Raw genomic sequence first — 19,866 nt, 5'->3', positions numbered from 1 at the left:
CAAAAATGCGTAGATCTGGAGATCATCTTCATATATCGAACAAAATGTAAGCTGGCTTGGGTGCAAGATATTCCTTATAAAACATTATGATTTTGCAAGTCAAAGGCATCAGTGAAACTAAGATCAAGTCGATAATGTAATCCCTGAAACATGTGGTTATCAAGCACCGGCAACAAAAAATAGTATCATCAACAATAACTCCCTCTGTTGGCCACTGAGAGCTTAAGATCAATCAGCTGCAGGCTGCAACATCATGAAGAAATATTCTTTTTCTCGGTCGAGGAGGCAGAGTAATTCTCAAGTTTTGCACTCATCTCTTCGGAAGAATTGGTTCCATTGCCCTTGCCAAATCCAAGCTCAGACATGTCTTGTTTGGCCATCAAGTTTCTGAAGAAAGAACTTATTTCAGCAGGATTTGAAAATTTCTTGAGACTTAAAATAGTTTATGGAATTTAAATAGACAGCAACAAACTCATGCATGGAAAATGTACCAACATAGATTAACAATAAAGAATTACAAACTCCTAATAAGCACAGTAACAAAGAGAGACTACATAATGAAATATATAGAATCTTCTCCAGCGTTCACAAGGGCGCTGCTATTCCACTATAAGCAACACTGAGTTGGTCAATGATTACATTAGGCAATGATTACATTTTGCTTCTTTCTCCAGAATCACATGGCATCAACTACCTAGGTTTTATTGGAAGCAAGAGAAAGTGGGTTCACTGTATATCCCTGCTTGTCTCTGGATAAATAGGTTGCTCATGGACAAAATAATCCAACTGAGCCTGCTTTACATACAAGCCCTATGAGCTCTCATACTTATCATCCATAAGCACCAACAGCGAGACTGGTGTGGATTTCATCAAAGGATGTGAAGTGGAGGATTAGTTTGCTCTGAAAGTAAAATGGAAGTTGGCATTTACCATTTAGAAACACAAGATTATCACTATAGGTGATTTGCCGCATAGTTTCTACAAGCTTATGCATGATTATTTCACATCACAGGGCTATGGAAATTGGCAGAAGAATTATAAAGCCTGATTTTGCTAGTACTTATTGTGAACAGAAATACAATAAGATTTATCTCACAAACCTCTCCATACGACATTCCAAGTACTTCTTTGATAAGTGCTTGCATTTCTCTGACTGAAAGCCTGACGATTTCAGGCAGGCAATATACTCTTTCTTCTCCTGTGTAACAATGGCAACATTTGGAGGTTATCTTCTCTAAGTAAATAGGTCTGCAAGTAATATGACACCTCGTAGTCTAAAGGAATGAAAGAAAAATTAGGGCCAAAGGAATGAAAAGTGCATAAGAATACTACCACATCGCACTCATGCAAGTGATCCAAAGGAAATACACCTTTCTCAGGAGGTACAGGTCTCGCTCCCCTGTTTCCACCAAATGCACCACCTGTCAGAAACCATCCCAAATTAAGATAAGGATCACAGTACATTTATTTTTAAGTAGTGCAGAATCTGTAAGTTAAAATAGTGAAGAAGAAAGAAGTATAACATGAACTACAAGGCAAGTAGGTTAACATTACTAAAGCACAAAATATATTGTGGCATGGATTTCAGAATCCACAAATCCAACTAACAAATGAAGATAGATTCAAAAGTTGCTCTTATAAGTTGTATAGCCAACTGGGGTTTTAAAGTTTCCAACAGCACAAGAATTTTAGAAAAAATGCAGATTTTTTTATGTCAAGAACAATACATGAGGTTAAAACTTAAAAGAGGTACATACAAAGAGTGGGAAGCTAGAAGAGGCAGTTAGCAGATCTCATTTTTTTCTTTTTTACTTGTATGTCACATATTTGCTGCAAACAATTGGCTAGACTCTCCTTGTTCATTTTTCCATTAGTACAAAAGTATCCTCTCTTACAGCAGCATTACAAATATTTTATGTGTACCAACTATCAACATATTCTGGCTACACTTTGTTGTCATAACTTGCACTTCTTGTAATTTGTACTGCATAAATGTGCTATACATAACATGAAAATTCCATACTTGTCCAATTACGCCCATGATTGCCTCCACTAAAAAAAGGATGCAGAATCATACAGAATATCCCGTATGTAAAGAAACATTTTCATTTGAGCCAGCATAATGGAATTAAGTGGCAAGTAACTGTAATAGGCCAATTGATTTAAAACTATAGCAATTAATGACACGTTTTAGAAATTTAGAATATTATGTTTTGGTTCCAATTTCAGCACTGACCGAGTTCTTGAGTTCCAATTCTTCAGTTCAGCTGGAAAGTTATTTTAAGAGCGTCAAAAAGATGTTAGAAAAAGAATATCTCCCTAATAAACATAAATTGCACAACTTGATGATATATGAAATAGAAATAAGCATGCCAAAATGGAAAAGAAAAGTTAGAAAATGAAACCTAATTAATGATCTGTTCTTTTCAATTGGAATAGAAATACGGATTCAGTACTCTATGTATAAAAATAGGAAACAAGTGCAAGTAAATTATATAGCAAATCATCCTTGGGAATGCATGCCACGATGGAATGCATCGATACTGCTTGATACAAGGTGATAAAAGCTGCAAAGATGGCAGAGAAATAGATGCTCGTGTTCCTGCCCAATGATTTAAGAAATGTTTAAGAACCAACATAGTATGATTTAGTAATCACAGAATCCCCATTATTCTTTTTCCTTTCTTTTGTTTGATATGTGGGATAATATCAACAGCATTCAATTGAAAGCTCTAAATCGAAATTCTAGAATAAGTAGAATCCTTAAAATTACTCCATCTTCTCAAAGTACCTGCACTCATTATTGTACCAAGTCGGGATGCATCGGGCTATATAGTTTCTTCAATTTGATTCAGATTTTGGCGAAGGAAGTCAAGGATGAACTTTTGACTCAATCTAGAGTGTACAGAACTGTCATCAATAACATTCTGCAATAGAAATAAAAGGCAATTTAATGCTTTTCAGGTCCAAATTTTTCCTGTTTCAGATCTTACAGAGGAAAAAAAATCAATTCAATTCGAGCTTTAATCAAGATGATAGGATCAAGACTCGATTAAGGCTTTGATTCAAACATCTGAACAAATTTGATACAACTCCAGATCAAAACACAATGATACTAAGCATGCAATGGATTCTTAAATTATCTTGGTTCGGAAATATTCAGCTCAAACAGGACCAAACAAACCTGGAAGTTTTGAAACTGCGAGATGGAGTTGGTGAAATGGTGAGAAAGCAAGCGGGGGAGGAGGTCGGCGGCGACAAGCACGAAGGAGAGAAGGGGGGTGGGGTCGTATCAGTCGGCTATGTGAGGTTGAGTTGCCGCAGGGTCTAGAGGAAATCCTTCGTTGGATGGAGATCTAACGGTGTTAGAAAGATACATATACGAAATTCTATTGGAAGTCTATTTCGAGCCTAATTGATCAAGCCTAGCCCAATTTCGAGCCGAGCTCGAGTTCATTTTGATCGTGAATCGCCCCTGGCCCTGGCTACTACCACTACCACTACCACTACCAGCAGCTGTTATTAACAACCACTTCGACAGAAGAGCAGGATAATTCTCTCTCTCCCTCCCTCCCTCCCTCCTATGTCTCTCAAATTCTCCACCTCGTTTCCCTTCCCTCTCTTCCCACCACTCCCACTCCCTTCTTCCCAATCCTCCTCCTCCTCTTCCACCTCCATCCACTTCTCTCGCTGGAACAACGCCAACGCTGAGCCCTTCATCCGCCGTCGCCGCCGCCAAGAAGAAATCGAGGCCGACCTGCGCCGCGCCCGCCGCTTCAACTCGGCCCTCAAAATCACCTCCAGTTCCTCCCAATCACCCTCTTCCCCCTCCTCCTCATCCACCGTCGACTTCAAATCACATGGCTCTCCTTCCTCCCCCTCCTCCCCTTCCATTCCCGGCCGCGCCTCCAAGTACTCCAAACCACCCTTAAACCCTAAAATCCCGAAGCACCACCCCGCTTTCCGTAGAATTGCAAGCCCACCTAGGGTTCCGGCGGAGTCGGCCGCGGACGACGGCGAGAATGGCATCTCTCTTGGGGAGAAGGGGTTGTCCTATAAGATAAAGGATGCGCCTTTCGAGTTCCAGTATAGTTATACTGAAACACCAAAGGTGAAACCGTTGGCGCTCCGGGAGCCACCGTTCATGCCGTTCGGGCCGAGCACGATGCCCCGGCCGTGGACGGGGAGGGCGCCACTCCCGCCAAGCAAGAAGAAGCTTCCGGAGTTTGATTCATTTCGACTCCCACCTCCGGGGAAGAAAGGCGTTAAGCCAGTTCAGGCACCGGGGCCATTTTTGGCTGGGGCAGGGCCCAAGTATCATGCGGCGTCGAGGGAGGAGATCTTAGGGGAGCCGCTGACGAAGGAGGAAGTAGACGACTTGGTTAAAGGATGTATAAGGACTAGAAGGCAGCTAAATATGGGTATGTACGTGTTAAAGATGATATTTCTTCTACCAAGATAGAATTTTGATCGATTATTAATAGAGAGGTAAAAGAAGAAAATGTTGTGTAAATATTATGAGCTCTAAAAGAGATTAAGTAGCTGTTAATAGCTAATCTTAGTGCATCCTCTCCACTATTTTTCTTTGTTCGTTAACCTCATGCACCTGTGGTTCTCTGATTTGATTTATGTGATCTCCTTTTTGCAGGTAGAGATGGTCTAACACACAATATGTTAGACAATATTCACGCACTTTGGAAAAGGAGGAGGGTGTGCAAGATAAAATGTAAAGGGGTGTGCACAGTTGATATGGAGAATGTTTGCCAACAATTGGAGGTGATTGTTCTTTTTATTCAACTCATAGAGGATAGTTTCCTGAACTCTTGATGCTGTTATTATGGGGATCGGCATTAACAATATGAATAATTTGACGGGAAATCATAAATTTTTGTTTTCATTAAGATCTTCATTCTTTGGAGTTTGGATTAGGTGTAAGTGTAATTACATGGGAAAACTTGACAAAGTTTCATTTGCAGATTTTAATATTACTAGTTCTCAAACCTGAGATAACACAACCTAGACATGATCTAGATATCCAGCCAAAGTAAAAGACTTTTTATTATTAATAATATTTTAATAAGTTCCAAAAGGAGATCATCAAACCAAATTAGAAGAGTATATTAATATTTTTTTCTCATATGTTTTAATAGGAGAAAACTGGAGGGAAGATCATATACCGTAAAGGAGGAGTCATCTTTCTGTACCGTGGCAGAAACTATAATGATAGGACTCGCCCCCGATTTCCCCTTATGCTCTGGAAACCTGTAACACCAGTATATCCACGATTGGTTCAGCAGGCACCTGAAGGGTTAACTTTAGATGAAGCCAGTGCAATGCGCAAGAGAGGGCGTCAACTAGCCCCAATATGCAAACTTGGTAAACATTACTTTTTGTTTTTCCTTGTTTTTGCTTGGACTGTTATTAGCTTCATCTTATGTTTGGCTTGATGGCTTGACCTAGTTTGTTATTTTTTAATGATTCTTAAGAACTAGGGCCTGAATACTCTCTTCCCTTCCCTTCCCCCTCCCCCCTACCCCCACCCCCACCCGCTCCCAACCCAATCATCTTTAGTGTCAACGATTTGCAAAATTTATTCTGCTCATTGATTTTTTTTTCTTTGACTGATCACAATCAGCACTATTTTTTTTTTAATCTTCTTGTATAATAGGAAAAAATGGTGTATATAACAACCTTGTTCAGCAAGTCAGAGAGGCTTTTGAAGCATGTGAACTGGTCCGAATAGACTGTAAGGATTTGAACAGAAGTGACTGCAGGAAAATTGGTGCTAAACTTAAGGTTTGCAATACTCAGCAGTACTGTTTTTTTATCCTGGTTTCATATGCCCATACAAATAATTTCTTATTGACGTTGCAGGATTTGGTACCCTGTGTACTACTATCTTTTGAGTATGAACATATACTTATGTGGAGAGGAAAAGAATGGATATCATCTCTTCCACCAATAGAAGACAATAGTGCTGAAAGTGGAAATGATTCATTATTAAGTGACCAGGTACTGGGTTCAGATGCTGGAAAGAGTACACATGAAGAGCTCTTTGTCGAATTGTCCACTGTAAACATGAGCCTTGATCAACATGGAGGCACAGGAGAAGCTGGATATCACTTGAATCGGGATAATGGGAATCAGACATTAGCAGTTGTCTCTACTAGTTCAGCCAAGATTATGGATAAAACATCTAGTTTCTCGGGTACAGTTGAACAGAAATCCTCACTTCCTATTCAACAAGAGTTGCCTGCTTCAGATTCAGGGAATGTCTTGGAGGATTTTTCTCTTCAAATACATGCTGAAAGCATCTCTACATATAGAAGTATGAACTTAGAAGGGACAACTGAAGATCTTTCTCAACAAGAAAGAGGAGCCAAGCTGTCATCAGCTTTTTGTGCGGATCCGGCAGTGCTCGACAACATTGAATCAGGTACTATAATAGAAGCTAGTAGTGGAAGCAGTACGGAGTTGGAAATTAAAGAAAGAGATAGTTCAGAAAGTCGGGATGAGTTGAGATCTGATGGGGCATGTCTGGAGGGAGTAATGCTTCTTTTAAGGCAGGCTATGGAGAGTGGGCATGCACTCGTTTTGGATAATGAATCTTTGGATGCTGATAATATCTATCAACAGTCTGTTGCTCTTGCCAAGACAGCTCCACCTGGGCCAGTTTTCCAGTATAAGGTCAGGAAAGCTACTCCGCGGAGGATTGAGAAAGAAAAACATGAAAAGCTTGATCAGGAAGATCCGGAGGTTGGAGTTTCTGCCGTCTCAAAATGGAAACCTAATACGAAGAACAGTCGGAGTCAGAAAAGGGATGAACTTCGAGATGTTCTCCCTGATGTGGTCCCGCATGGAAAATTGAGGGTAGATGAACTCGCAAAACTACTGGCTTAAATTTACATGGTAAGCAAATTTGTTGATCTGGATGAAGCATTTAATATTCGTCCTTGGTTGTGAACCTAGTACGCATCGATTGCGAATGTGAGGAAGGACTGCCTCATAGCCACAGAGGACTCAGATTTTGAGTCACATATATGGAATAACGGCTATGTATGTTGCCTCCCCAAAAGTTTGCCTTGGCAATGGCATTCTTTTCAAGATCTCTATTCCAAGTTTTGATATCTGCATTTGTGAAATGATACATGGCAGTTGAAACTTGTGTCATGTTGTGAAAAGTCAAATGTCTTCTTTCAAGGTATCTGTGCTCCCACTTGGATATTGAAGCTCACTGTACAGAACAGCTTCTGTGCTTTTCAACTTTATAGTCTATGGTATTAAGAATCATTTCCCCCCTTTTCACATTGTCTGCAGAAACAACAATTATAATAGTTGCTCTACTTTTTTGTGATTTCTGGTCCTTCTGGGACAATTTTGCTCAACTGGATAGAAGCACAATACATTTGTTCTTTTACAGAGTAGAGTGTGATGTCTTTGCAGAGAACTAAGTGCATGTTAAAGACAAATTTTACTTTTAGGGTGTTGATGCATTGTTCAAAGTTAGCAAATTTTGAGTGTGTAGATTTCCCTTCTATCCTAAATCATGATGCGCACATTTTGCTGACTGGCCGAGGGAACCGAAGATGATATGCTTTTTTCTACTGTTTAACATCATTCCTTGACATCTACTCCATCCACTTAACTATCCTCATGTGTTGAGAAATGGGATACAATCATACAAGGAAGAACATAACTTACCTTCATCTTAAACTTTCTTCTTCTTCTTTCTGAAAAGAGTTCATCTTAAACTTATAGCCAACAATTACATGCACAATACTATTCTAGCAGCAAGAAAAACTATGACATAGATCTGTAATTGTTATCCAGACCATGCAAAACTGCACTGCAGCTATATACCTCCTGCAGAGCAATGCTCTTAGCTTTGCTCTTCACTGTCCTCTCTCACAACATGCTTCCAATACCAATGCTTCTTAAACAACTGAGATACCTCCTCAATCGGCACCTGCTTCGTCTCCGGCAGGAGCAGGATGATGAAGATGGACATGATCACAATCAAACTGGCAAAGAGGACGAAGACGCCGTATCTCAGATGGCAAAGCGCGGCAAGGAAGCACTGTGCGATCGCCGCAGTGAAGAAGAGGTTGACGCAGACTACCACGCTCTGGCCGGCCGACCTCATCTCGAGGGGGAAGAGCTCACTCGGGACTAGCCATCCGAGAGGCCCCCACGACCAGCCGTATGCGACGACGAAGAGGCAGATCATGACGACGAGGAGCACGGCCACGCCTTTGGACAGCGTCTCCCCGTGGCCGAACTTTAGTGCAAGAGTTACAGCAATGACCACCTATAATGTATAAATGCTAGCTCATCAATTACTCTAAAACTTGAGCTGATAATTGAGTGACATGCATCTATAAACTGCGTATCGTACCATTGAGCCGATCATCTGAATCCCGGCTTGGATGAACAAAAACCGACGGCCCAATCTATCGACGATCGACATGGAAACGAGGGCGCCAACGACGAGCATCGAGCCGGTGATGATAGAGGAGTAGAGCGCGGCCCCGGACCCAAACCCGAGACTCTGGAATATAACCGGAGCGTAGAATAAGATCGAGTTCATCCCGGATAACTGCTGGAACGCCGGAATCCCGAGTGCGCCAATGATGAGCTGTGGGCGGTTCCGCCGCTTGAGGAGGTTGCCGAACGGATTCTTAACCGCCCGAGCAGCCTCGCTGGCGTCTTTGAGGTCGTCAAACTCGGCATCCACCTTTGTTGTTCCTCTCACTTTTTCTAGTATCTTTCGCGCCACTTCTAGTCTTCCTTGTTCAACAAGGCTGTTGGGGGTCTCCGGGAGGAAAATTCCGCCGACGAAGATTAGGATCGCCGGGACGGCGGCTAGGCCGAGGGAGAGGCGCCAACCCCAGGGGTGGATCTTGTCTGTGAAGTAGTTGAGTACGTCGGCTACTAGGATTCCTAAGCATGTGGTTAGTTGGAACAGTTGGTTGACCGCTCCTCGGATCTTGGATGGCGCTATCTCAGAGAGGTAGAGGGGAACTGCCTGTTGACCCAAATCAAAATCATTGATTGAAACTTATATTTCCCAGTTCCCACCCTATAGTTTGTTTATGAATTCAGGATTCCCACCGTACCTGATTGCAAAATCCAATGCCGATTCCAAGAAGTACCCGGCCAACGATCAGCATGGGGATGTTCATGGCCGCCGCGTTGACGATAGCGCCGAGGAAGAAGCTGACGGATCCGACCATGATGCTCACCCTCCTCCCTTTGCTCCTGGTGACCCACGAGGCCCCGAAGGTGGAGACGAGCCCAGCGAAGTAGAGGGAGGAAGTGAAGAGGGTGAGGACCTGGTTGTCATATTTGCAGTAGTCCGTTTCAAGGAGGTGCTCTTGTTTCCTCCCGTACACACCTGGGAAGAATTCCTTCAAGAAATCATCCATGGATGTCACCCCACCTGAGAATGACATTCTTTTAGTCTTTCCTCTCGTTAAGAACTAGGCAATGCATTTCTAGACAAGAACTGAAGGAGGGGTTGAATTACAAATAGCTCAAATGATGGACGTTACTCAAAATTTTACTAAAATGTGAGGTCTATATTTTGAAAATATCCACTGTTAGAAATTTATTAGAAAGATAAGAAGAAGTGATCCAATAATACTTACTGGAAACACCGAGATCGTATCCAAACAAGGATCCACCGAGGGACCCAACAATACACGCCAAGACGAAGTAGCTGGTAATCCTCCCCTCGTACAACTCCGCTCTCTTCCCCGCCTCCCCGCCGACGAATCCCCCCGCCATCTCTCTTCGACCCAACTTCCTTCTCGCAACCTCTGTGAACTCTCCACAGAGCGCTCAAAGCCCCTGCTTCGATAACAGAGGAAGGCAGCTTAAAGATATATAGAATCCAATATTGCAGTTAATATTAGGAAGAGCTTTCACTGTAAGAGACATCACTGAAGAGAAGAGGCAAATGAGGGGGGAATAGAATAGTCTGGTTGGATAACAACTGCAAAGTTATCGGACGAAATGCAATAAATAGAATACTCTGGAGTTGACTTGGTCCAATTATGAGTTCCTGAATTATAGGCATGGGATGATATCCTACATTTTAATAATGACTGAAAGTCATTAGAAAGACAGAATTTAAACAACCGACGTAATCAAAATCGTCCGATATACACAATGTAAGCATTGTACATATCCAACAATGTATTTCGACTGACACCAAATCTCAATCCCTCAAACAATTGCTACATCCCAGTATTACTAGTTCAACTTTGTATACATACATCTAAGTAAATACATAAAACTTCCTACATAGATAAGTAGTGGTTGGTAGATGACATTGTTTGACTAGAACTGCCATTAAAATATGTGATCTTAGCGAGTAGTTGCAGTTTCTTCTTCATAGCTATTCATGCATTTAGCCAACAAGGGTCAGTTGCAAGATGTTGTAGTTGGCCGTCACTAAGTCGTCTGGGAATCAGAGGTCCATGAACTCAAACCCTAGAAGACAAACTTGGAGATTAATTGGCATGAGCTATCACACGGAAGTGGATGCTTTGAAACTATTACAATCCAAAATACAGCTCATGCCCATCGCTATGCTACTGCCACAAATTGAGTACATTAATTAGTTTCGTATAGATTCCACCGCCGCTTCTTCTTAGATTATCTTTCTTTTTTAAGAAAACAATTATCCTTCTACCTTGGTCCTATGGAGACAATGACAATTAATAGTAGAAAAATCTTTCTCCCCCACTAACTCTGAGAGGCACCCGTAGGAAGGTTCATACTAAAGAATAGTTTATATTTGACAGTCTTACTGTTGAAGAGCACTTAGACTATATTATCTATTCAATATAATAGATCATGTTTAGATTAATGAAGAATAAATAAAAATTAGACGATATTCTATTTAATAGAGTAACCGATAGTTATCCTAAATTACGATATGAAGTGAAAGATAAGTCACCGACCACTAAACAATCTCCTCTAGTTATTGACCAAGATTAACTTAATAGTGTTTTTGTTGCATTTTTTATTCTTTTAAATAAAATGCTAACAATTTCAGTGTTTTTTTTAAATCTTAAATTGCTGATCGTATTGACGTTAATGTGTCACAATTAACACACACAAAAATAAACCAAGATGAGGAAGTAATAAGCTATGTATAAAATAGACATTGATTGCATGGTTGTTGCATCTTCTTTTTCTCTAGGTAATAAAATCGATAGATAGGGACTTGATTTAGTTGTTTTCTGTTGATTGGTTTCATTACATGGTCTTAAATACTTGACGTAGGTCATGTTTATTTTCAAATGCATGAATAATATCTAATTTGCTTCCTTCTCCTCTTTTCGCAAATGATTCTCTCATATATCTGAGCACTATAAATAATTTTGTACACCCTTCTGCTTTACATAAGAAGCACTCTCCATGATGCACTTATCATTCTTTTTATCGTTAAACTATGTGTTTCATGTTTTTTCTATTTAATCTTCTGCATTCCATCATATTTGGTATTTGTGTTGTATGACTCTCATCTGTTAGAGATGTTATGCGTTCCATGAGGAGCAAAATTGAGAAGTTCTTCTCAGTCTGAGAAATGAGAAAGATGGAATTTAACTAAGGTTGGGACTTTCTTTTGGTGGATCTAAAGGGAAATCTAAGGTTAGAGATGTTAATCCAGATCCTAAAGTGGATGAAGGAAGCAGTAACGAAGGCAGTACTGCTACCTCAGACGTTTGTTTTATGAACTTATTTCAAACAAATGCTGAGAACCAAAAGCAGAGTGGGAATCTGAATAGTGATCCATCTTCACAACCACGTGGAAACTTCTGGACAGATTCTGGGAAGACGTCTTCTCCAGTGGAAGGTGGTTCTAATGATGCTCAGAGCAGTCATCACAGATTCACACATCCCCAAGTATTACAAGCTGTGGAGTAGCAAAGCAAATAACTCAGAGTAAGAGAGATTAAGAGTGAACAAACGTAAATTGTCTTCTGAAGAGAATGATCTTTAAAAGATAGTTGATCATGTTGAGGCACCAGGTAAATGCCCCTACTGTTGTTGCCACTCGAAAGTGAAACTTTCACATGTTTCAACTACTACGAAGGATTGTTTAATGGGTGAATATGAGGATGTCGCAGAGTCAGAAGCTGAAGGTTTAAATTCTAGTTTGGCTTCACAATGTGAAGAGAATGCTAAGCAATCTGATGTTCACAAAGCCACTGATATACAATGTCTCAAGGTAGCCAACTAGGCCTGGTTTTCAAGGAGATGAACAAACAAATAGTTAATGAAATAATTCAATCTTCAGTTCGGGAATAAAAATAGCAATGGAATTCCCCTGTCATTTCCACTTTTCCAGCACTTAGTATTGTGACTGTACCTTATCCAGTAACAGTTAAGGTTCCTAGTACTTCTGCCACATCGAAGGAAACAACTTTTCCTCCACCATGTGTAATGCAGTTGGTGTCTCAGTGCCTCTTACAACTTACAACTAGAGAGAGATTAATGGTTCAGACAATAAACAACCGCAATTTTCAGCTGGCTCTCAGATATTCATCTGACCAGCTACAGCTACACACACTTGAGAAGAACTCTTTCTGGAAATATGGGTTCGCAGCCTTGGCTTGTGTCATCTTCCTTCATCCTGAAAGGCCACGTTGATGGAGCACCGAACTCGATGCATGCTTAAGGTGGTAAAAACTAAAAAGAATTATAATGTTTGATCTCCTATATTCTATCAGGACTTTTGACTGTTGATGCTGTTATTAGTATCGGAAATGGCATTTTTTTTTTCTTCTTAATTTCACTTTTTAATATCAAATAAATGATTAAACAATTGAAAGTTCTGATTCTTGCATCTTATGATTCATATCTTTTTCGGAGGTGTGAGTTAGGAAAATAAAAGTTGCATGCCTCTATGTCTAAGTATCTACAAGAACAACCCCGTGATGCTGAAATCATGTACTTTTGCTTCTTGAAGACTTTGAAAGTGAAAGCATATGCTTCATTTCTTCTTCCATAATGTAGAATTTCATTTTCCTACAGACGCTTCATTTCATCTATGACTCCATACACCATGATCTGCAGATTTTATTTTATTTTTTCTATTGTTTTTACTGCAAGTTGTAGTAAACTTGTAATATGAAATTTCACATAACTTCTGAAGATTTTTTATCTCCCAGAGTCCTGCCCTTTTATCTCTTAGAAGCAAAAGATAAAAGAAGAAAAAGAACACCTGGGAATTTACTAAACAAAGTTAAACATCGTTTAAACTTGCTTTAAAAATGCCTATTTTGTGAATACTGATGTTCTTGGCATTTTACTATATATCTGGTGCAGGGTCAATACAAATTCCTCAAATTTCATTACCAGTTTTGACCTTTGATAAGAAGTCTGCCGAATTAGTAGAAGAGAGTGGCAGACGTGCTAGTGAGGCCTGGCACATCATTTTCACCTCATACTGAAGTTGAGAACAGGGCAAATATGATCTTTGCACAAAAGGAAACATAAAACCTTCCACAGGATATGCTGAGGGCAGGTGTCATATCAAATGTTCAATTTGGAGGATGTGGATCTTATCCAGATTTTCAATCGGTTTCAACCACATATCACTTGAAGAGTTCATACAGCACGCCAGGTAGATGCCCCAATCCGAGATAATGGTGGTAAAACAAGGTTTGCATCATTCTGCGTCGGCAATCCAGCAGCCTCAGCCCGAAACTGAAGAAGAATGTAAAGTTAGTTCCTGGTATCTTATGCCAGCTTCATACCGTGGATGCGAGCCACCATGATGACCGACAAATCATTTGATGCTCTTGCCACCTATTTGTGTCATTTAAAAGCTTTCTTCCTTCTTATGCGGTGTGTATGACGCTTTGCGATGCCTTTTCTTACTTTTGTGTTCTCATTTTTCGTTTTGACTTTCTACTGGCAGTAGATTGTAGTATAAGGAATCGAAATGGAGAATATTTTCCAAATACATTAGTAATACTTCTATCTTACTACATAGTGGTGGCTTTAGGACTATGATCTTCCATTATTTCATTTCTCAGTTGTCAGTCTGCATGTAACATGTGGAAGCTTGTAAAAGTTCTCTTATGGTGTTTCTGCTTTATCTCTTGTTTTTATCTTTATTGTGGAGGAAGTATATTGGGCTAAACATATGTAGGTGCTGGAATATTGTCTTATGTTGATTTGTTGGTCGTATTTCTGACCTATTCATTGGATTCCTTCCCACTTCTAGGGCCATTTGGATTGAAATTCCTAAGATGCTCTCTCTATTTGTACATTACCTACAATATGAAAACAACACCACCACAAAATATTTTTCAGCTTCCTATCTTTCCTTTGGCGCTTTCAGAAATAGTTTATGAGATGATAAACTAGAGAATTATATTACATCAAACATCCTGTTTTTCTGTACAACATTTAAGATAAATTGTCTTCTGTCGATGAGTTTGACTTTTCCTTGTCAATATATCATGTAGATAAGCTAAAGCTAAAGATCTTCTTTCTTCTTTTCAAGATTGCTATTTCTATTACGTAACAGTATCACTGCATCTGATGGTAATCTCAGACTTTTTGACCAACTTGTGTTGAACTACAAATATGAGCACACGATTATTATGTGCATACTTATGGAATCAACACGACTATGTTTAAGATCATTACCTTTTTTTTTTTTGTTGATTGAGAAAGAAAGAGATAGAACTGATTTACTGCGCTGTGACAACTGTCAAACTCTGATGGATAAAATATAAGGCTTATTCTCTAATAATTGTTTCAGGGGCGCCAACTCTAAATTGAAACTAAATTTGGACTGATATCTTATAAACATGTTTCAATTTATCAAGAATTTGTTATCTTAGTTGTAACACTGAGGAAGATAGAGTATATTACAAACTTAGGCCATTGATCTTGCATTACTCAAAGCTAAAATAGAAGGATAGATTTGTATTTAATTCGACAGAGACATGAACCAACATCACTTTGTTACATTCAAACAGATTTAAATGTATCATTGATTGGTAGTAGACAAACAAATATTACACAGTATATTCCTTCGTTTTGTTTCTTTTCTTTTTTTTGTTGGAGTACAAAGCAAAGAGATCTGAACTCAGCTTGGAACACTCCTGCCAATTGTTGAAACCTACAGTATATTCCTTGACCAATAACACTTCAGTTGCAGCCAAAATCTTGTAGAGTAGATCCTCTGCAGTCCTAATTTGTAGCCATTGATGTGCAAGGCAGCCTTTATAAGCCGTTAAACAAGTACATGATTTGGCAGCCAATTACCAGCTGCCAAGTAGAAGCTGAAGGAAATACCTGGAACCCAGCTGCAGAGGATAGTTCAAAATAATGCAGTGATTTCATTCACAATATTATATTCTCTCCTTCCCCATCTCTACTTTTCCTTGGAGATTCTTTATATAGGACCTCACCTCTCTATCCATGTCTTTGAGCAGAAGAAATTTTATAACGTACAAGGATCTCAAAGAGGCTCACAAATGGCTTCCCTTTACTTGTCAACTGGATGTACTCCAAGGGCTTCCATGTCACCTAATGCTAATCCTTCAACCACCCCTGTCTCCTCCAATCCAAAGGTGCCTTTCTCCTAAATGCTTTACATTACTTCTTTCCCTTCTTTTGTGTTGTAATTATCTTATTGGTTTACTTGTATCAGCCTTTCTTCAGAGAGCTACAGCAGAAGGTCCCTGTCAAAATTGATGTTTCCAAGGCAATCAAGAAGGCCTCACAGAGATTAGTAGATGCCTTTGTGGATTCTACATTCCAATTCATTGATCAACCTTTACTTCCATCTCGGGTAAATACTGCAAAATAATGTCTCTTGCTGATATGGTCATATTTCTCAGCTATAATTGGCTTATGAGAAGAGTGCATCGGTATACCCTCATAGCCATGGATGCTTGTTGCAGGGAAACTTTGCACCTGTCGATGAGATTGGCGAAGCAGTGAGGATAACAAATATTGAAGGGGAGATCCCTGAAGATTTTCCAGAGGGTGTTTATATAAGAAATGGTCTCCATTCTCCTCTTAATTTTTATTCCCTTCAAATCTGAAGGTCGAAAAGTAAAATAAAATAGTTGATTATATTACAGATAATTATTTTTAGACACTCTGAACCTTTTGTTTTGGTGACACACATATTCTTTGAACTACTGACATTGACATTGTTGATGGAAAAGCTAGAAAGATCATAATATCTCCCTAAGAAGGTAACAGTATTTTGGTAACTAAAATTTATCTCCTTTTATCTTAAAAATATAAGGGTAAACATCCTCGAATAGCAGGTTGTTTACATGATTTGTATGCGACAAACATATGGATAGAAAAGATAATTAAAATCTAATAAAAAAATGTTTAAAATATTTTTAATATTTTAGGAGTTTATTTGTAAAAAAAAGTTTAGAAAAAATAGTTATAGTTTGGTGGGACTAAATATAGAAGTTAATCCTTATATTTAAGGATCAAGGAGTATCTTTAATGAATCAAATATATATATATATATATATGAAAGAATTATTAATTTTTATTTATTCTTTGTTATTTAACTTCAAAAGAGTGCCTCTTACATAATATTGTGTACGATTAATAAGAACAAAAAGAAAAAAAGAATCAAAGATAGGGTATTTCTTAATAAGATTTCTGTATGATATTTTGCAGTAAGGGCCGGGTATTTAATGATAGGAGCACTAGGATGTAAGATTTTGAAATCGGCATCCTACAAGTTAAGCCATATTGCAAAAGTTTATCTTCTTTTCTCTGTATATACTCACAAATTACTTCTCATATTTCTCCGATATACTTTTGCAAAAACTACCTCCAATTTGTTATATATTTCTCTGGATTAAACTGTCCTTTTGTCATCCATTTTCCCATAATTAAGCATAAAGAACCCTATAAATAAAAGAGGTGGATTTACTAAATTAGCGAAGGTTCTTTTGGTAAATTTTGCAGGCTCGAACCCTCAGTTCGGCGCGCTGCACTCGGCGGTCTCCTTCTTGGGCCGGTCCAGCAACATCTGGGTAGAAGGCGAGGGGATGCTACACGCCCTCTACTTCTCCAAGGAACCAAATACCGCCACGTGGGCGATTTCCTACAACAACCGCTACATCAGATCCGACACATTCGTGCTCGAGAAAGCCCGCCAAAAGCCCTGCTTCATCCCCGCCGTTGAAGGCGACAGTCCGGCCATCTTAGCCGCCTACATCTTAAACCTCGTACGTACTGCAAGTCTGTAACTTTTTACTACTCAATCCCTGTGGTTTCTTCTTTTTCTCTCTCTGTGTCTCAAAGTAGTAAGCTAGCTTTAAAACCATGCAACAGCTGAGGTTTGGCATGGTGAACAAGGTCATCAGCAACACCAGTGTGTTTGAGCATGCCGGCAAAATTTGTGCAGTAGCTGAGAGCCACATGCCGCAGGAGATCGACGTTTCGAACCTCGATACCGGCAGTAATTGGGACGTCGATGGTGCATGGGATCGACCATTCACAGCCCATCCAAAGGTCTATAATTGTTTTCAAGATACCCTTTCCTTTTTATATCTTCTAAGCATGTATTAATCTACTTAATATTTGATGATTTTAAATGATTGCACAGAGAGCTCCGGTATCAGGGGAGCTGGTAATTTTTGGAATTGATGCGAAGAAGCCTTTCCTTGTGTTAGGAGTAGTCTCAGGTACTCTCTCTCTCTCTCTCTCTCTCAATTTATATTCAGATTTGTGGTAATGCTTCTGATGTATCATTTGGATTGCAGCTGATGGCAAAAGACTGAAGCATAAGGTTGATCTACAGCTGGATCGATGCACCCTTTGCCATGACATTGGAGTTACTGGAAAGTAAGTTTGTCTTTAAGTTTTGCATAATAAAGAGGAGAAGAATGTATGTGAGGATTACATAACGGAGAAGTTGATATGATTGACTTCATTCTTTTGGATTACAGATACAATATAATCATGGATATCCCACTAACCATAGATATGAAAAGGGTGGTCAAAGGTGGTCCGTAAGTATCTATAACAAATTGTTCTCTGGGAGTTGTAGATCATGCTATTCATGCAATTTAAACATGTAGGTTGATCAAGTTTGAGAAGGACAGTTATTCAAGAATTGGGGTTATGCCTCGTTATGGCAGTGCAGATTCAGTTAAATGGTTTGATGTGGAACAATTTTGTGCTTTCCACATCATAAACTGCTTTGAGTGTGGTGATGAGGTAGATAGATGTCATCAATTTGACTCAATTTACCGTTATTCGATCGCTATGTATACTCTTTAACATATCATTGAAACATTATGAAATAACTCATCGTCAGTGCATCAGGTGGTTGTTATTGGATTTCGTACAGCTGACTCTGTCATCCCTGGTCCAAAAATGGGGGTTGATGAATTTCAGCAGTTCTCCAGAGTATTCAAGTCAACGGCAGCTAAGAAACAATGCTCTGAAAATGGCATTCATGACCGTTTCTTTCCTCGATTGCATGAATGGAGATTAAACATGAAAACAGGGGGTGCTACTGGGAGGTACCTAACTGGTTTTGATTTCTCTGCTGAGTTCCCTGTGATTAATGATCATTACACTGGCATATACAACAATTATGCATATGGGCAAGTGGGACAATCTAAAGCAAGCTCTATTTGCGGTAAAGATTAGCCTAAGATATGCTGTGTTTCTTTCTGGGGTTTTTTATTTTTCCTTTAACATATTTCTAATGTTCTTATCTTCATTTTTGTAGTGCCAGCTAAGTTTGGAGGCTTTGCAAAATTTTATCTTAATGAGCAAGTTAGGGAGACTTCAATATATATATGCTCTCTTTTTTTTTTTCAACTTTAACACTTCTTTGCTGATATATTCATTAACCTTTTGCGTGTTCTGGTTCAGGTGGAGAAAGATGGCTTGATCAAGGTGGAGCAACACAAGCTTGGAAGAAACCAATTCTGTTCAGGAGCAACATTTGTTCCTAGACTGACTGGTTCAGATGAAGATGATGGCTGGATAATCTCATTCGTGCACGATGAAGAGAATAATACATCGCAGGCGAGTTCAGCAACATTAAATTCATGTTCTGGAACTCTTTTTATCTTATCTACTTTGCTTGTTTCAAACATTTTAGCTGCTTAGTTATAGTGTTATATTCCATTGCTCAGTTACCTACTTTCTTACGATCAAGAATACAGACTCAACTCATAAAATTCCATGCTAATGTGTTACAGGTATACATTATCGACGCTAGCAAATTTGGGAGTGATCCGGTTGCGAAAATAACATTGCCGCAAAGAGTTCCCTATGGTTTTCATGGTACATTCATTTCTAGAGCAACTTAATATGAGATGAAAATCTTTTGGATTTGTGAAAGTGTCATGAACTATTGAAGTCATCAATGAAATTTGTGCAATCCATTACTATTGAAGTCATCAATAAAATATTCTGCGCTCTTTGTTTAACTCATTAGATAGCATCTCTTGTAACCATTTGGATTATAGAAACAAAAACAAACAATTCTCACCAGCAACTCTCTCTTGTTGCTATATACAATAGCATCAATCTACAACAGAGCAAGGTAATATCAGGGGACCCATATGTGCCCTTAAAAGATCCTCTTCACTTCTCTTCTCTTTCTCTTCTCTTCCGTTTACAAGATTCCAAATCCAACCTCTTCCTCAATATCTGATTGTTTTCGTCTTTCTTTCTCTCATCCGGAAAATATGAGATCTAATATAGTAGTTGAGGATCTCTGAAATGGTTTACGCTGACTTTAAATAGACAGCCATTGATTTTTTTTTCCCCCTATTTTATCATTTTATTCTTCTCCAAGTGCATCGAATCATGTGCAGTTCTTTGCAT

The 19,866-nt window shown here is 39.2% G+C and overlaps 5 protein-coding genes across 6 annotated transcripts; 3 read left to right on the top strand and 2 right to left on the bottom strand.

Moving 5' to 3' along the window:
* LOC140770233 (uncharacterized) lies at positions 1-3,337 on the bottom strand. 2 transcript variants are annotated; one of them, XM_073111307.1, is made up of 5 exons: positions 3,185-3,337; positions 2,792-2,927; positions 1,333-1,421; positions 1,101-1,198; positions 1-387 (listed from the first exon to the last, which is right to left on the bottom strand). In XM_073111307.1, the coding sequence occupies exons 2-5, from the start codon at positions 2,799-2,801 to the stop codon at positions 252-254; spliced, it is 333 nt and encodes a 110-aa protein (XP_072967408.1). In that variant the 5' UTR covers positions 2,802-2,927; positions 3,185-3,337; the 3' UTR covers positions 1-251. The 2 variants fall into 2 exon arrangements, with proteins under 2 accessions (XP_072967408.1, XP_072967409.1); XM_073111308.1 differs by having other exon boundaries at positions 2,792-2,895; positions 3,185-3,289.
* Positions 3,338-3,572: 235 nt separating this feature from the next.
* LOC140770282 (CRS2-associated factor 1, chloroplastic) lies at positions 3,573-7,389 on the top strand. The gene is made up of 5 exons (XM_073111381.1): positions 3,573-4,421; positions 4,649-4,776; positions 5,151-5,376; positions 5,669-5,796; positions 5,875-7,389. Exons 1-5 carry the CDS (start codon positions 3,584-3,586, stop codon positions 6,898-6,900), a joined length of 2,346 nt encoding a protein of 781 aa, XP_072967482.1. The 5' UTR covers positions 3,573-3,583; the 3' UTR covers positions 6,901-7,389.
* A 243-nt stretch (positions 7,390-7,632) lies between these two features.
* LOC140770284 (sugar transport protein 14-like) lies at positions 7,633-9,957 on the bottom strand. Its single transcript, XM_073111382.1, has 4 exons — positions 9,648-9,957; positions 9,117-9,439; positions 8,396-9,025; positions 7,633-8,308 (listed from the first exon to the last, which is right to left on the bottom strand). The coding sequence occupies exons 1-4, from the start codon at positions 9,784-9,786 to the stop codon at positions 7,880-7,882; spliced, it is 1,521 nt and encodes a 506-aa protein (XP_072967483.1). The 5' UTR covers positions 9,787-9,957; the 3' UTR covers positions 7,633-7,879.
* A 1,785-nt stretch (positions 9,958-11,742) lies between these two features.
* On the top strand, positions 11,743-12,663 carry LOC140769802 (protein NINJA homolog 1-like). Its single transcript, XM_073110670.1, has 3 exons — positions 11,743-11,916; positions 12,017-12,241; positions 12,328-12,663. The coding sequence occupies exons 1-3, from the start codon at positions 11,743-11,745 to the stop codon at positions 12,661-12,663; spliced, it is 735 nt and encodes a 244-aa protein (XP_072966771.1).
* On the top strand, positions 12,548-19,346 carry LOC140770948 (carotenoid 9,10(9',10')-cleavage dioxygenase 1-like). The gene is made up of 15 exons (XM_073112283.1): positions 12,548-12,692; positions 13,342-13,863; positions 15,468-15,605; positions 15,686-15,826; positions 15,939-16,041; positions 16,981-17,243; positions 17,350-17,529; positions 17,624-17,702; positions 17,781-17,862; positions 17,967-18,029; positions 18,099-18,237; positions 18,346-18,664; positions 18,758-18,804; positions 18,904-19,059; positions 19,236-19,346. The coding sequence occupies exons 3-15, from the start codon at positions 15,510-15,512 to the stop codon at positions 19,344-19,346; spliced, it is 1,779 nt and encodes a 592-aa protein (XP_072968384.1). The 5' UTR covers positions 12,548-12,692; positions 13,342-13,863; positions 15,468-15,509.
* Positions 19,347-19,866: the final 520 nt, after the last annotated feature.

Source organism: Typha angustifolia, chromosome 11 (genome assembly GCF_048772165.1).
Source record: "Typha angustifolia cultivar Huaian chromosome 11, ASM4877216v1, whole genome shotgun sequence".
In the NCBI taxonomy this organism is placed as follows: domain Eukaryota; kingdom Viridiplantae; phylum Streptophyta; class Magnoliopsida; order Poales; family Typhaceae; genus Typha; species Typha angustifolia.
This window is presented reverse-complemented; position numbering and strand designations above follow the sequence as displayed.

Excerpts from the sequence above, each read along its gene's own strand:
- LOC140770233 (XM_073111307.1), bottom strand. Across the intron at positions 1,199-1,332 it reads ACTTGCATGAGTGCGATGTG|GAGAAGAAAGAGTATATTGC; the intron begins GTAGTATTCTTA and ends ATTGTTACACAG. Across the intron at positions 388-1,100 it reads TTGGAATGTCGTATGGAGAG|AAACTTGATGGCCAAACAAG; the intron begins GTTTGTGAGATA and ends TTCTTTCTTCAG.
- LOC140769802 (XM_073110670.1), top strand. The coding sequence starts at position 11,743 with ATGAACTTATTTCAAACAAATGCTGAGAACCAAAAGCAGAGTGGGAAT. Across the intron at positions 11,917-12,016 it reads ACAGATTCACACATCCCCAA|ATAGTTGATCATGTTGAGGC; the intron begins GTATTACAAGCT and ends GATCTTTAAAAG. Across the intron at positions 12,242-12,327 it reads CTGATATACAATGTCTCAAG|CAATGGAATTCCCCTGTCAT; the intron begins GTAGCCAACTAG and ends GAATAAAAATAG.
- LOC140770284 (XM_073111382.1), bottom strand. The coding sequence starts at position 9,786 with ATGGCGGGGGGATTCGTCGGCGGGGAGGCGGGGAAGAGAGCGGAGTTG. Across the intron at positions 9,440-9,647 it reads ATACGATCTCGGTGTTTCCA|GTGGGGTGACATCCATGGAT; the intron begins GTAAGTATTATT and ends TGTCATTCTCAG. Across the intron at positions 8,309-8,395 it reads TTCAGATGATCGGCTCAATG|GTGGTCATTGCTGTAACTCT; the intron begins GTACGATACGCA and ends TATACATTATAG.
- LOC140770282 (XM_073111381.1), top strand. The coding sequence starts at position 3,584 with ATGTCTCTCAAATTCTCCACCTCGTTTCCCTTCCCTCTCTTCCCACCA. Across the intron at positions 4,422-4,648 it reads TAGAAGGCAGCTAAATATGG|GTAGAGATGGTCTAACACAC; the intron begins GTATGTACGTGT and ends TCCTTTTTGCAG. Across the intron at positions 5,797-5,874 it reads AAATTGGTGCTAAACTTAAG|GATTTGGTACCCTGTGTACT; the intron begins GTTTGCAATACT and ends TTGACGTTGCAG.
- LOC140770948 (XM_073112283.1), top strand. The coding sequence starts at position 15,510 with ATGGCTTCCCTTTACTTGTCAACTGGATGTACTCCAAGGGCTTCCATG. Across the intron at positions 15,606-15,685 it reads CTGTCTCCTCCAATCCAAAG|CCTTTCTTCAGAGAGCTACA; the intron begins GTGCCTTTCTCC and ends TACTTGTATCAG. Across the intron at positions 16,042-16,980 it reads GGGTGTTTATATAAGAAATG|GCTCGAACCCTCAGTTCGGC; the intron begins GTCTCCATTCTC and ends TAAATTTTGCAG.